The 15,482-nt window shown below is 45.8% G+C and overlaps 2 protein-coding genes across 2 annotated transcripts in view; one reads left to right on the top strand and one right to left on the bottom strand.

The window, feature by feature from the left end:
- LOC125507534 (proline-rich receptor-like protein kinase PERK9) overlaps positions 1 to 5,805 on the bottom strand; it is a 144,154-nt gene extending 138,349 nt beyond the window's left edge. The window contains exon 1 of the mRNA XM_048672087.1: positions 5,448 to 5,805. Coding sequence (XP_048528044.1) covers positions 5,448 to 5,805 — 358 coding nt within the window. The remainder of the gene's footprint in view (positions 1 to 5,447) is intronic.
- A 723-nt stretch (positions 5,806 to 6,528) lies between these two features.
- On the top strand, positions 6,529 to 14,011 carry LOC125511228 (protein transport protein SEC13 homolog B-like). Its single transcript, XM_048676552.1, has 3 exons — positions 6,529 to 6,682; positions 7,054 to 7,095; positions 12,834 to 14,011. Exon 3 carries the CDS (start codon positions 12,922 to 12,924, stop codon positions 13,837 to 13,839), a length of 918 nt encoding a protein of 305 aa, XP_048532509.1. The 5' UTR covers positions 6,529 to 6,682; positions 7,054 to 7,095; positions 12,834 to 12,921; the 3' UTR covers positions 13,840 to 14,011.
- The last annotated feature ends 1,471 nt before the right edge of the window (positions 14,012 to 15,482 follow it).

Below are 15,482 nucleotides of genomic sequence, written 5' to 3'. Positions count from 1 at the left end.
ACCAAGATCTGAAATTCTTAAATGTTAGAGAGTCTTCACATAGTTGCATAATTATTCGACTACTCATTGATCTTCACTTATATCTTTTGGAGTAGTTTGTCATTTGCTCTAGTGCTTCACTTATATCTTTTTTAGAGCACGGTGGTAGTTTTATTTTGAAGAAATAGATGAATTCTCGTGCTTCACTTATATTATTTTGAGAGTCTTAAATAGCATGGTAATTTGCTTAAATAATCCTAATATGCTAGGCATCCAAGAATAGTAAAAACTTTCTTATGAGTGTGTTCAATACTAAGAGAAGTTTGATGCTTGATGATTGTTTTGAGATATGGAGGTAGTGATATTAAAGTCGTGCTAGTTGAGTAGTTGTGAATTTGAGAAATACTTGTGTTTAAGTTTGCAAGTCCCGTAGCATGCACGTATGGTAAACGTTATGTAACAAATTTGAAACATGAGGTGTTCTTTGATTGTCCTCCTTATGAGTGGCGGTCGGGGACGAGCGATGGTCTTTTCCTACCAATCTATCCCCCTAGGAGCATGCGCGTAGTGCTTGGTTTTTGATGACTTGTAGATTTTTTCAATAAGTATGTGAGTTCTTTATGACTAATGTTGAGTCCATGGATTATACGCACTCTCACCCTTCCATCATTGCTAGCCTCTTCGGTACCGTGCATTGCCCTTTCTCACATTGAGAGTTGGTGCAAACTTCGCTGGTGCATCCAAACCCCGTGATATGATACGCTCTTTCACACATAAACCTCTTTATATCTTCCTCAAAACAGCCACCATACCTACCTATTATGGCATTTCCATAGCCATTCTGAGATATATTTCCATGCAACTTTCCACCGTTCCGTTTGTTATGACACGCTCCATCATTGTCATATTGCTTTGCATGATCATGTAGTTGACATCATATTTGTGGCAAAGCCACCATTCATAATTCTTTCATGCATGTCATTGATGAGTCATTGCACATCCCGGTACACCGCCGGAGGCATTCATATAGAGTCATACTTTGTTCTAGTATCGAGTTGTAAATAAATAGAAGTGTGATGATCATCATTTTCTAGAGCATTGTCCCAAGTGAGGAATAAAAAAAAGAGAAAGGCCATAAAAAAGAGAAGGCCCCCAAAAAAGAGAAAGGCCATAAAAAAAGAGAAGGCCCAAAAAAATGAGAGAAAAGGAGAGAAGGAACAATGCTACTATCCTTTGCCACACTTGTGCTTCAAAGTAGCACCATAATCCTCATGATAGAGAGTCTCTTGTTTTGTCACTTTCATATACTAGTGGGAATATTTCATTATAGAACTTGGCTTGTATATTCCAACAATGGGCCTCCTCAAGTGCCCTAGGTCTTCATGAGCAAGCAAGTTGGATGCACACCCACTTAGTTCTTTTGTTGAGCTTTCATACATTTATAGCTCTAGTGCATCCGTTGCATGGAAATCCCTACTCCTTGCATTGACATCAATTGATGGGCATCTCCATAGCTCATTGACTAGCCTCGTTGATGTGAGACTTTCTCCTTTTTGTCTTCTCCACATAACCCCCATCATCATATTCTATTCCACCCATAGTGCTATATCCATGGCTCGCGCTCATGTATTGCGTGAAGGTTTATAAAGTTTGAGATTACTAAAGTATGAAACAATTGCTTGGCTTGTCATCGGGGTTGTGCATGATGAGAGCATTCTTGTGTGATGAAAATGGAGCATGACTAAACTATATGATTTTGTAGGGATGAACTTTCTTTGGCCATGTTATTTTGAGAGGACATAATTGCTTAGTTAGTATGCTTGAAGTATTATTATTTTTATGTCAATATGAACTTTTATCTTGAATCTTTCGGATCTGAATATTCATACCATAATTAAGAAGAATTACATTGAAATTATGCCAAGTAGCACTCCGCATCAAAAATTCTGTTTTTTATCATTTACCTACTCGAGGACGAGCAAGAATTAAGCTTGGGGATGCTGATACGTCTCCAACGTATCTATAATTTTTGATTGCTCCATGCTATATTATCTTCTGTTTTGGACATTATTAGGCTTTATTATCCACTTTTATATTATTTTGGGACTAACCTATTGACCCAGAGCCCAGTGCCAGTTCCTGTTTTCCCCTTGTTTCAGTGTTTCGAAGAAAAGGAATATCAAACGGAGTTGAAACGGAATGAAACCTTCTGGAGAAGTTATTTTTGGAAGGAAAGCAACCCAGGAAAGTTGGAGTCCACGTCAAGGAAGCTTCGAGGAAGCCACGAGGTAGGGGGGCGCGCCCACCCCCCTGGGCGCGCCCTCCACCCTCGTGGGCCCCTCGTGGCTCCCCTGATGTATTTCTTCCGCCTATATATACCCATATACCCTAAAACGATCGGGGAGCACAATTGATCGGGAGTTCCACCACCAGGAGCCCCCGTAGCCACCGAAACCAATCTAGACCCGTTCCGGCACCCTACCGGAGGGGGCAATCCCTCTCCGGTGGCCATCTTCATCATCCCGGTGCTCTCCATGACGAGGAGGGAGTATTTCTCCCTCGGGGCTGAGGGTATGTACCAGTAGCTATGTGTTTGATCTCTCTCTCTCTCTCTCTCTCGTGTTCTTGATGTGATACGATCTTGATGTATCGCGAGCTTTGCTATTATAGTTGGATCTTATGATGTTTTCTCCCCCATCTACTCTCTTGTAATGGATTGAGTTTCCCCTTTGAAGTTATCTTATCGGATTGAGTCTTTAAAGATTTGAGAACACTTGATGTATGTCTTGCCGTGCGTATCTGTGGTGACAATGGGATATCACATGATTCACTTGATGTATGTTTTGGTGATCAACTTGCGGGTTCCCCCCATGAACCTATGCATAGTGGTTGGCACACGTTTTCGTCGTGATTCTCCGGTAGAAACTTCGGGGCACTCTTTGAGGTTCTATATGTTGGTTGAATAGATGAATCTGAGATTGTGTGATGCATATCGTATAATCATACCCACAGATACTTGAGGTGACATTAGAGTATCTAGGTGACATCAGGGTTTTTGTTGATTTGTGTCTTAAGGTGTTATTCTAGTACGAACTCTAGGGATGTTTGTGACACCTATAGGAATTGCCCAACGGATTGATTGGAAAGAATAACTTTGAGGTGGTTTCGTACCCTACCATAATCTCTTTGTTTGTTCTCCGCTATTAGTGACTTTGGAGTGACTCTTTGTTGCATGTTGAGGGATAGTTATATGATCCAATTATGTTATTATTGTTGAGGGAATTTGCACTATGAAAGTATGAACCCTAGGCCTTGTTTCAACACATTGCAATACCGTTTACGCTCACTTTTATCATTAGTTACCTTGCTGTTTTTATATTTTCAGATTACAAAAACCTTTATCTACCATCCATATACCACTTGTATCACCATCTCTTCGTCGAACTAGTGCACCTATACAATTTACCATTGTATTGGGTGTGTTGGGGACACAATAGACTCTTTGTTATTTGGTTGCAGGGTTGCTTGAGAGAGACCATCTTCATCCTACGCCTCCTACGGATTGATAAACCTTAGGTCATCCACTTGAGGGAAACTTGCTACTGTCCTACAAACCTCTGCACTTGGAGGCCCAACAACGTCTACAAGAAGAAGGTTGTGTAGTAGACATCATCCCCATCGTTGTAAGATAAGGCCATTCCAAATTTGCAATACCAAGCATTTTCTCCTTCTAGTACCACCATGTGTGCTCCAAGCCTCAAGTGATGTGTACTACTACTACTGCTACTAGTGTGTGTGTATGTGATACACTAGTGAGTGTGTGAGTAGTACGTGTGTGTGCTCATCCGCCGGTCGTTTATCAGTGTACTCGAATTGCTAGCGAGTAGTTTTGGGCTACCAATTGGTATCAGAGCCCCAGGTTGTGATAGCCATGGCCTGTGCAAAAGGAGTGCAGCAGCACACCATATCGGATGGTTCCTAGTCGTGGCTATCACATGACGGCTCCCAGTCGCCGCCTCCGAAGGAGCGGTGAGGGCGCAGCCGGTCCAGGCAAGGAAGCTGCTGCCGCTGGTGTTGCATGCATGCAGCTGCATGCATGCATGCATGCAGCACCAACGTCAACAGCTTCCTTTGCATGTAAGGAAGTGGTAGTTTCCTAGTAGTACGCTTAGATGGTGTAAGGAACTTACCTAGAGGTTTCCTTGGTAGTACATGGTAGTTTCGTGTGTGTTGTGCACGTCCAGCACATAGTCGGTTTTAGAACCACTATATAAGGGGCAGGTCCCTATCGTTGTAAGATAAGGCCACTCCAAGTTTGCAATACCAGGCATTTCCTCCTTCTAATACCATCATATGTGCTCCAAGCCTCAAGTGTTGTGTACTACTACTGCTGCTGTTACTAGTGTGTATGTGATACACTGGTGTGCCTCCTATAGGGCCAACCATGTAGGGAGAAAGGGAAAGGAGAGGAGGAAAAGAAAAGTATGAACTAGGACTCCTACTTCCTTCCCCCCCCTCCTTCCTTTCCCCTTTGTCCAAATATAGTAAGGGGGCCGAATTAGACTAGGGTCCCAAGTAGGATTCCTCCTACTTGGGCGCGCCCTAGGCTGCCTCCCTCCCTCTTCATTCTTTATATACGTGGGGAGGGCACCCCTAGAAGACACATCAATTGTTCCTAGCCGTGTGCGGTGCCCCCTCCACAGTTACACATCTCGGTCATATCGTCGTAGTGCTCAGGCGAAGCGCTGTGCCGGTAACTTCATCATCACCGTCGCCACGTCGTCGTGCTGATGGAACTCTCCCTCGGCCTCAACTGGATCAAGAGCTCGAGGGACGTCATCGAGCTGAACGTGTGCTGAACACGGAGGTGTCGTACTTTGGTGGTTGGATCAGTTGGATCGTGAAGACGTTCGACTACATCAATCGCGTTACTAAACGCTTTCGCTTTCGGTCTACGAGGATACGTGGGCACACTATCCCCGCTCGTTGCTATGCTTCTCCTAGATAGATCTTGCCTGCTCGTAGGATTTTTTTTTAAAATACTACGTTCCCCAAAAGCGACGCACCGACGCAGATCACTGCCTCAAGATTAAGAGCCCGTACACGATTCCATCTCTTATTGAAAAATGAAATCGAGGCAGGAATCTATGGTTGAATTATTCAACCTATATCAATCTACAATGGTGGAAAGCATTAAAAAAGGCGGCTGCTACGGATCAACCGACTTATTTCCTGAGAAGTCAGTCGACTCCTAAGCTGTCAGATTCGTCCTCGCCATCAATTGGATTCGGTCAACGCCACCGCACAGGGCCGTCCTTCTATCATCGCAACCGCGACGGAGCAAACGAAGCACCTCGCCGTGGGAAGCATCATCGTCCGGCTCGCAGCTGGCACCACACCCCCTCTCGCTAGTAGCGCAACAGTGCTCCACAGCCGGCCGCCGGCGACGCTTCACCGCAGCGCCAAACCCCGGTGCGATGGCGCTCCATCGCAGCACCCGCCACCACCGGTGAAGCTCCATTGCAGCTCCGGGCCGTCGTCGATCCCTGCATCACAGCACCGACAGCCGCCGGTGAAGCTCCATTGTAGCATCGACCACTTGCATCGCAGCACGAGCAGCCGCCGGTGAAGCTCCATTGCAGCACCGAGCACCGCATCACAGCTCCGGGCCGCCAATGAGCGCTGCATCGCATCACCGATAGTCGCCGGTGAAGCTCCACTGCAACACCGCTGGGCAACCATCCGCCCGTTGCAGCGTCGCCGCGCGACACCCCATTGCAGCGTCGGTGATCCCCCATGCACCACCGTCCACGAGCGGGCTTGCATCGGGCTTCATCTCCTAGCTGGCCACTACAACACACGTGTACTGCGGCGATTCGCCAGTTGAAGAAGAGAGATGGGGGCAGGGAGGAGCATCGTGGCCGGAGGGAGCGCTGGATCTGATAGCTACGGGGAGCTGTTGGGGTCAACGACTCAGTTTGTTTGGCTGAGGCGCTCTTGTGTGGATAAAGATGAGGATGGAGAAAGCAGTGTGGGGTCCCGCTGGGACACGTGTCACGCGTCAGAGGAGGGTTAGGCTGGTCGTAATAGGAGTATCATAAGTAGTATCATGTGCGCCAACTAAGCAATTTTGATGATGTGGCATAGAATTAAATGAAGAAAGAAAGGCTTGAGTATCATATCATGATACCGTATCATATTAAATGATGTGCTACTTTGTGTCATGCATAACAATAAATGTAGTCCTATATGATACTAATATATGATACCATGCATTACGAATGTAGTATCATACACTAGTATGATATGCATGATACTAATATATGATACTCTCCATTACAATCAGCCTTACGCAGCGCTGTAATCAAGCGGCTGTTTTCAAAGGTTTTTCCTAAAAAAACCTTTCCCGACATGTACATGTGTTGGCGTACTTTCTCATCTTACACCCTGTTTGGATGTAGGAAAAACTGTTTGGAATTGGCAATCTGGAATTGCCAGGCCAAATTTTGTTGTTTGGGGGTGGTACAGGATTTGGGCTTGGAGAAGTTGGCCCAATTCCAAGCGATCTCGCGCAAGGTTTCCGAGCGGACGAGCTCGGAAAGGCTCGGAAACGCCCAGCAGCCCCCACCCCGCATACCTCGCTCGTTCGCTGGACGACCTGCTCTCGCTCCCGACTCCCCTGAAGCAACCGCCGGCGGCGGCGGTCAGTTCTCCGGCCCTCCTCTCCCTCTCCCATCCGTCCCCTCCCTCCTCTCCCTCCGATCCGTCCCCTCATCCTCTTCCACCGTTCTCCGGCCATGGCGCGACCTCCTCCGGCGAGGCCCTCAAACCCTAGATTCTGTAGAAGGGGATTTGCGGCGGGAATAGGTCGTCCGCAGGGGAACGACGGTGGTAGTGGAACGACGGCGGGAGTGGCGCCATCCCCTCCCGTGTGGAGCTCGAATTTTTGTGGTGTCCGTAGGGGAACTCGAATTTTGTGGTGTTCACTGTACCTCCTCAGATGCAGTCCAATGCCTCGAATTTAAGAGCTCGAATTTGTGTGTTGCTTAAGTATGATTTGTTTGAACTATGCAGGTTCCCAGGGGATTTAGGAGCTCAAATTTCCGTGGTGCCAAGGTATATTATCTACTCGTACCCCATGTTTGTACTGTGATTTTGTTTTGTCATTTATACACATGTTGTTGCGATGGTTTATTATGTATCAATGCTCTGAATAATGTGAGCTCAAACCCTGCCTATGGGGCACAACACGTTGGGCAGGTAGTTTACTTGGCTTGCAAGGGCTAGGTAGTTTCCTAGTTATTTCCTAGTAGTTTCCTTAGCGTTGTAAGGAGGTTGACTAGAAGTAGACTACAGCTGTGTAAGCAATTACGTAGTATTTTCTCGGAAATGGCTTTGCATGGCCATGGTAGAAACCACGTAATTCCTAGTGTGTGTGCGTGTGCTGTGCACATCCCAGCCTATAAAAGGACCCGGCTCCTTCACTTGTAACAAGGCCATTTCATTCCAATCCATCCAGCCTCATAGCAAAGCTTGTGCTAGTACGTGAGCTCCTCCTCACTTATATCAGTGTGTGTATGTCCAAAATACAAAGAGTGTGTTCTGCTAGTTAGTATTAGTTTCAGTGTACTTTGTGTTTCCTCGACATCGTCTGATCCTCGAGAGCCAGCTAGACTGTAGTTGGGCTAACATTGGCATTAGAGCCTCAGGTTATGCTGAAGCATGCCGAAAGAAGGCGTTGCGGGCGACGGCTCCAAGACCGCCGAGCAGAGCTCGGCTGAGGAGGCCCGTGCGGCGGACTCGCTCGCGCCGCGAGGCAGGCCGGGAGGCGGGCTGGAAGCCACGCTCCGTGCGAGACGTGGGCATGTCCAGTACCTCCTTCCCTCTCCTCACGCGGACCAACTACCCCACTTGGTCGCTCCTGATGAAAGTCATCATGGAGCCCCGGCATATGTGGAAAGCCGTGGAAACCGGTGATGTCGAGTACGAGGAGGACCGGCTGGCGATGGAGGCGATCTTGCGCTCCGTCCCACCGGAGATGGTGCTCACCCTTGGCGCCAAGAAGACGGCCAAGGAAGCATGGGACACCATCAAGACCGCGCATCGGCGTGGAGCGTGTACGGGAGTTGAAGGCCCAGACCTTGCGCCTCCAGTACGAGGAGATTCGGTTCAAGGCCGGTGAACAAGTCAACGACTTCGCCTTGTGGCTGCAAGGTCTCGTCACCGAGCTCGCAACGCTCGGAGATCCCATCGACAACAAGATGGTGATTCTCAAGTTTCTCCAAGTCGTCCCCAGGCAGTACAAGCAACTGGCCTGGTCCATCGAGAGCTTGGTGGATCTCTCCACCATGACGATCGAGGAGCTGGTAGGGCAGCACCTCGCCAACGGCGAGGTCGGAGCTATTCGACGCCGACGACAGCGTTGGCGTCCCACACAGGTTCCGATGCATGGGGGATCTTCTCGGCAAGCCTGTGACAACGCCGCGGCAGCCTGAGAAGGAGGACGTTGATGACGACGAAGTCCTGCATATGATGGCCGGCGAGGAGCCGACCACGTTCGCGGAGGCCGAGCAAGAGGATTGCTGGCACCACGCGATGCTGGACGAGTTGGTGTCGATCAACGACAACGCCACTTGGACACTCACCACACTGCCTGTTGGGCATTGAGCCATCGGGCTCAAGTGGGTGTTCAAGGTGAAGAAGGACGAGCATGGCGCCATTGTCAAGCACAAGGCGCGCCTTGTCAAAAAGGGCTACGTGCAGCGTGAAGGAGTGGACTTTGAGGAACTCTTTGCTCCGGTGGCAAGGCTGGAGTCCGTGCGGCTCATCCTTGCTGTGGCTGCTCACCGCGGGTGGGAGGTACACAACATGGATGTCAAGTAGGCGTTTCTCAACGGCGACCTTAACGAGGAGGTGTACGTCTCCCAGCCTCCAGGATTCGTTGCCAAGAACCACTAGCAAGGCGTATACAGGCTACACAAGGCCCTGTACGGTCTCCGGCAAGCCCCAAGTGCGTGGAACACCAAGCTCGATGCAAGCCTCGCATCCCTTGGGTTCTCAAGCAGCGCTTCTGAGCACGGCGTGTACTCGCGTGGCACCGTGAACACGCTGCTCATCGTCGGCATCTACGTTGATGACATGGTCATCGTCGGGGCAGAGCCTGAAGAGGTTCGACGCTTCAAGGGAGAGATGCATCGTCTCTTCAGCATGAGCGACCTTGGGCTGCTTCGGTACTACCTCGGACTAGAGGTGAGCCATGAGGGTGGTCGCATCACGATCACGCAAGCGGCCTACGCCGCGAAGATGCTCGAGCGAGCAGGCATGAAGGACTGCCATGCCGTGCACGCTCCAATGGAGGCACGGCTGAAGCTCAGCAAGGATAGCTCCGAGAAGGCGGTGGATGCTACGCTCTATCGCAGCATCATCGGGAGCCTCAGGTATCTCGTGCACACCCGACCTAACATCACGTTCGCTGTCGGGTACTTGAGTAGCTTCATGGAAGCTCCGGCAAGCGATCATCTCGCTGCCGTCAAGCACCTACTCCGGTACATCGCGGGTACACTCACGTATGGATGCGTGTATCATCGTGGCGATGGCGAGAGTTTACTCGGCTACAGCGACTCCGACCACAATGGTCATTTGGACTCCTGGAAAAGCACCTTTGGCATACTGTTTTTTCTTGGGAGCAGTCCCATCAGCTGGCAATCGGTGAGGCAGAAGGTTGTCGCCGCTTCTTTGTGCGAGGCGGAGTACATCGCGGCAGCTGCAGTGGCATGTCAGGGAATCTGGTTGGCTCACCTTCTTGGCGAGATGCTAAACCAAGACACCGCCCCTGCACACATCTTCGTCGACAACAAGTCGGCGATTTCCCTCTGCAAGAACCTAGTGCTTCATGACCGCAGCAAGCACATCGATCTCCGCCATCACTTCATACATAGGTAGTTTCCTGTTATTTCCTAGTAGTTTCCTTAGCGTTGTATGGAGGTTGACTAGAAGTAGACTACAGCTGTGTAAGCAATTACATAGTAGTTTCTAGGAAATGGCTTTGCATGGCCATGGTAGTAGCCACGTAATTCCTAGTGTGTGTGCGTGTGTTGTGCACATCCCGGCCTATAAAAGGACCCGGCTCCTTCACTTGTAACAAGGCCATTTCATTCCAATCCATCCAACCTTATAGCAAAGCTTGTGCTAGTACGTGAGCTCCTCCTCACTTATATCAGTGTGTGTATGTCCAGAATACAAAGAGTGTGTTCTGCTAGTTAGTACTAGTTTCAGTGTACTTTGTGTTTCCTCGACTTCGACTGATCCTCGAGAGCCAGCTAGACTGTGGTTGGGCTAACAAATAATTTGTGGACAAATGGTGTGTGCATTGTAGCTTTTTTCATCATGTCTCAACAAGAGTTGGTTGCCTACATTACCGAAGAGAACAAAAGAAGAAAAAGAAAGAGGATATTGTTGACAAAGCAGTATTTCAACTCTAGCATTTTCTTATCTTAGTTCTCAGAGGGCACCGAGGAATCTCGGATGCTTCGATGATGATGAGGAAAAGGTTGCATATCGGGAGTATATATTGAAACAAACTTATGAGGGGTCCGAGACAAATTGCTATGATAAGCTACGCTTAACTAAAAGAAACTTTCATGATCTTTTGTGCTATGTTGTGTGAGAAGTGTGGTCTCAAAGATAGCCCGTTTGTGACTGTAGAAGAAAAATGTTGCTATGTTCTTACAAGTTGTTGGACATGGACTTAAGATGAGGATGTTGGGTGGCACGTACCAGCGTTCTTTAGAGACCATCAGTAGGCATTTCTCTACTGTGTTGTCAGCCATCCTATCTCTAACTCGGGAGTTTATCAAGCTTCCTGATCCTTCTATCACCCCTCTCGATGATTACAAGTGGATGTGGTTTCCTAATGCACTTGGAGCACTAGATGGGTGTCATATTCCTGTGTTTGTTAATGCTGCTGACAAAGGGAGGTATAGGAATAGGCACCAAGATATCACCACTTACATGCTAAGTGTGGTTGATTGGAACATGAAATTTCTCTATGTTCTACCTTGTTTGGAGGGTTCGGCATCGGACTCGGGAGTGCTAAAAGATGCTATGAGAATTGATCTTGAAGATGCATTTGTTGTACCATAGGGTACGACTCTTTCTCTTTGCATTTCATTTCTCATATTTAATTGTTAGCTACTTACGTACTTGTCAATAGGAAAGTACTATCTTGTTGATGCTGGCTATACCAATGGACCTGGATTTCTATCTCCATTCAGATCCACTTGATACCACTTGAAAGAGTGGGTTGCCAGTCAACAACAGCCCCAAAATGAAAAGGAGTTGTATAACTTGTGCCATGCTCGTGCTAGAAATGTTGTGGAGAGAACCTTTGGCTTGTTGAAGAAAAAATAGGCCATCTTGCGTTCTTGTTGTTTCTTTGACATAGAGGACCAAATAACACATGTTCATTTGGTAGTTCATATTGAAATCTCTACAAAAGACTTATATTTAGGAACGGAGGGAGTACAAAGGATTTGCCAAAAACCTGTGTGGTCAATTGACCGCACTCCTCTCAACGTGGCTTCGCCCCTGTATTATGAAGTCATGTAAGGTGCTTTAACATAACCATGAAGCCTCATGGCTGCAGCTACATGTTGGGAAGTTTATTTGTTTTCGTTTGTTTGGATCAATAAAAGGTGAATGTGTAAATGGACAAATAGAAGCCTACAACAGCTATCTAGCGTTATTATTCCATCTGGTTATTATTTTGGTTGTTTCATTTGGAGATTGGATTTTCAGTAGCACCATTTTGCATGTATGCTTTTTTACTTTAAAATTTTCAACTCAAATTGTCCTCTTTTTGGGTCGGGGGGAGGGGCTTCTAAAGTTAGTGCTATTACAGTTGTTTTCTACTCCCTCCGTTCCATAAATCTTGTCGTGGTCTTAGTTCATACGACGACAAGTATTATGGAACGGAGGGAGTATTATCTATTTCGGCCTATTGTGGTAGTTTTTAATTTAATTGTAGTAAACATCAGTGGTTTGTGGGTTGCAACAATAAGTGGACAATTTTTTGTTGCATGTTATATTTCTACTTTATACACCACCTAACCGCATCTCCAAATAGTCCATGTTATACAGCCAGCACATGAATTTCTTCTTCAAAATTCTTAATTGCTGTGAAAGATGTCATCATTCTAGTGCCACTGTCTTACTGCTCTTTCTTCCTTTGTCGTAAGATGTTCAAGTGAACAATATCTAGTACTGAACTAGCTGGACATTGTTTTGTCGTAATACCATCCCATTTCATGCATGTATACTACAAGAGATGTGAATTAAGTTTAGCATATCTGTATCTGCTGGGGGTGTCGATATCTCTTTATTTCTAACTGTGAGTACTATATTGTTTTCCAGAATTCCTAGTTTATTAGGCTAATTTTGTATAGATGGTATATAAGTATTAGTCAGGCAGTCACACTCATCAGTCTCATAAGCAGTTAGATGATTCATTTTGTGATTTTAGGAAACAATGTTGTATTGACATTTGATATGCTGGTAGCAAATTAGTGTATTGATCTTGGTGTGCCAAAATTGTTAGACTTATAACTGTAACATCAGCATTGTTACAAATTATAACATGTACCCCCTCTGTTCATAAATATAAGAGCGTTTAGATCACTACTTTAGTGATCTAAATGCTCTTATATTTCTTTACAGAGGGAGTAACTGTTTCTTTTTAAAATGAAACACACCCAGCTCCGTATGTACAAATGCAACTATGCTACTTGTTTCAACGAATGGTACTATTTAAATTTTACTCTGCTTTATTCTTTGACGTAATGTTCTTTAAATGTTAGGTTTCTGTTACTATCAGATAGGAGCCTGAGGTGGTCAACGAATAACATTTGGTTAACACTTAAAAGCTGACGTTACGTAATTGGAACAATGCCTCCTCATAAGATAGAGACTGGGCACCAGGATGTGGTGCATGACATCGCGATGGATTACTACGGGAAGCGCCTCGCCACTGCATCCTCTGATAACACAATAAAGATCATTGGCGTAAGTGGCACCTCGCAGCAGCAACTTGCTACTTTGAGCGGACACCAGGGCCCAGTTTGGCAAGTCGCGTGGGCTCATCCTAAGTATGGTTCCATGCTTGCATCCTGCAGCTATGATGGGCGGGTTATAATATGGAAAGAAGGGGGCAAACCTGATGAGTGGACACAGTTTCACACTTTCACTGAGCACAAGTCTTCTGTAAATTCCATTGCTTGGGCGCCTCATGAACTCGGCATCTGCTTGGCTTGTGGTTCATCTGATGGGAACATTTCAGTCTTCACAGCTCGTTCTGATGGTGGGTGGGAGACGACGCGCATCGACCAGGCTCATCCAGTGGGCGTGACCTCTGTTTCCTGGGCTCCAGCGATGGCCCCTGGTGCCCTAATCAGCCCAGGGCCTTCTGGGCAGTTTGAATATGTTCAGAAACTTGCTTCTGGTGGCTGTGACAACACTGTCAAGGTGTGGAAGCTCACCAACGGAAGTTGGAGGATGGACTGCTTCCCAGCCCTTCAGATGCACAGGGACTGGGTGAGAGACGTCGCCTGGGCTCCAAACCTAGGCCTCCCAAAGTCCACAATCGCCAGCGCCTCTCAGGATGGAACTGTAGTCATCTGGACAGCGCCGAAAGAAGGCGAGCAATGGGAAGGCAGGGTTCTGAATGATTTCAGAACCCCTGTTTGGAGGTTGTCATGGTCGCTGACAGGAAACATACTGGCGGTCTCTGATGGCAACAACAATGTGACCCTGTGGAAAGAAGCTGTGGACGGTGAATGGCAGCAAGTGACTACCGTCGAGCCATAGATGTTTCGTGTTCTACCTCTAGCTGCATTTATATCGCTATCATAACAAATGTAGTCTGTCTTTATTTTATCTGTATGGCTTCGATTACAAGTGGTAACTCCCCGTGATTGTTAGGCTGTTGCCTGTGACAAGCTTTTTTCTTGGTCAAAAAGCAGATAATTTGGAACTTCTATCCCAATTGGACTCATGTATGGTTACGAGGACTTTTGCCTGGCCAGGCAGCTGTACGTACAACTTTTTTTTTGTTTGGTTGCAAACCTGGCCTGAGACAAATACTTTAAATATTAAATAAATAGATTTGATGGCTGAGCTGCATCCCATTCTATCGGCCTAGACCAGACCAGGCTAATCAACCTGCCTGTATGCTAGCCAGGCTAATCAGCTGCATGTTGCCAGGGTCATGTCCAGAACTTCAGGTTTTAAACCAAACAACAACCTGTCACATCTCAGAGAGGTCGTCAGGTGAGGCAAATCCTGCCAGGTTTCGGTCAGTTTGGCGACTGTGTGAGTGCTTGCTCTCGATTAAAGCTGCGATTAAATTACAGCATTGCTTTCCGGAAGCAAACCAAGTTTGCTGATAGTTTGGCAAGAAACTCATTTGATAGTCGATCTTCTGGTTCTTGGGAAAACTTAATCGCTGATTTTGTGTCTCATCTTCTTGTAACTAACATGACTATTTTATGAGAAATAAAGTCTATTATACCATAAAAAGAAATCAGACCTGCGCGCGATTACTATTATCTTGTGTAGACAAATTTTTCATCGTGCTTTACCCCTTTCATTGTAAAATACACAAAGCTTTTAACATGGATTCACTCCTAAAAAATCTAACTCATGTGGACAAACTTGTTAAATTTTTTATTCGATTTTCTTATAAACTGGATCAGCCTTCTGGCATATTGACCCTTTTTAGTATATTCAGGTGGGTGAACTGAAAAGGGGTGCAGCGCGCACCCACTACCCCCGCGCCATTTAGGGCCAGCCCTTGTGCGGGGCTGGATGCCCCCTGTTTCTTTTTTTCAATTCGTTTTGTCTTGTTTTTTTTCTTTCTGTTTTTGTTTTTCTTCTTTAAATATCTTGGGAATTCAAAAGGTTTCAAATATTGAAAAATATTAATTTTCAGAAAAAATAATCAAGAAATCATAAATGATCGTGGATTCAAAAAATTGTTTGTGATTTTTAAAAAAGTTTGCATATTCATAAAGTGTTCATGATTTTGAAAAAATGCTCTGAATGGTAACAAATGTTCAAATTTTAAAAAATAACTCCATATTCAAAAAAACTGTTCGTGAATTTGAGCAAATGTTTGCGAACTCAAAAAATATTTCATGAACTTTAAAAACTGTTTATAAAACAAGTTCATTTATTAAAAAAATGTTGGTTCACTCACAAATATTCATATTTCAATAATGTTTGTGAAAAAAAAAATATTAATGAATTTCAATACAGATCCTCGATCCAAAAAAAATCACGACTTAAAGAAAAAGTTCACAAAAAACAGTATGTGAAATCGTAACTTTTGTACAATTTCAAAGATATTTGTGAATTTACTAAAATGTTCATGAATTTAAAAATGCTCACGACTTCATACCAATATATGCAAACTAAAAAACATGATTTCAAATAGTTGTTCAAGATTTCAA

The sequence above is a fragment of the Triticum urartu genome, chromosome 5, assembly GCF_003073215.2.
Source record: "Triticum urartu cultivar G1812 chromosome 5, Tu2.1, whole genome shotgun sequence".
Lineage (NCBI taxonomy): Eukaryota > Viridiplantae > Streptophyta > Magnoliopsida > Poales > Poaceae > Triticum > Triticum urartu.
The sequence above is the reverse complement of the archived record's forward strand: the minus strand, read 5'-3'. Positions and strand labels throughout refer to the sequence as shown.

Bases quoted from the DNA above. Each gene is read 5' to 3' on its own strand.
- LOC125511228 (XM_048676552.1), top strand. From the start codon at position 12,922: ATGCCTCCTCATAAGATAGAGACTGGGCACCAGGATGTGGTGCATGAC.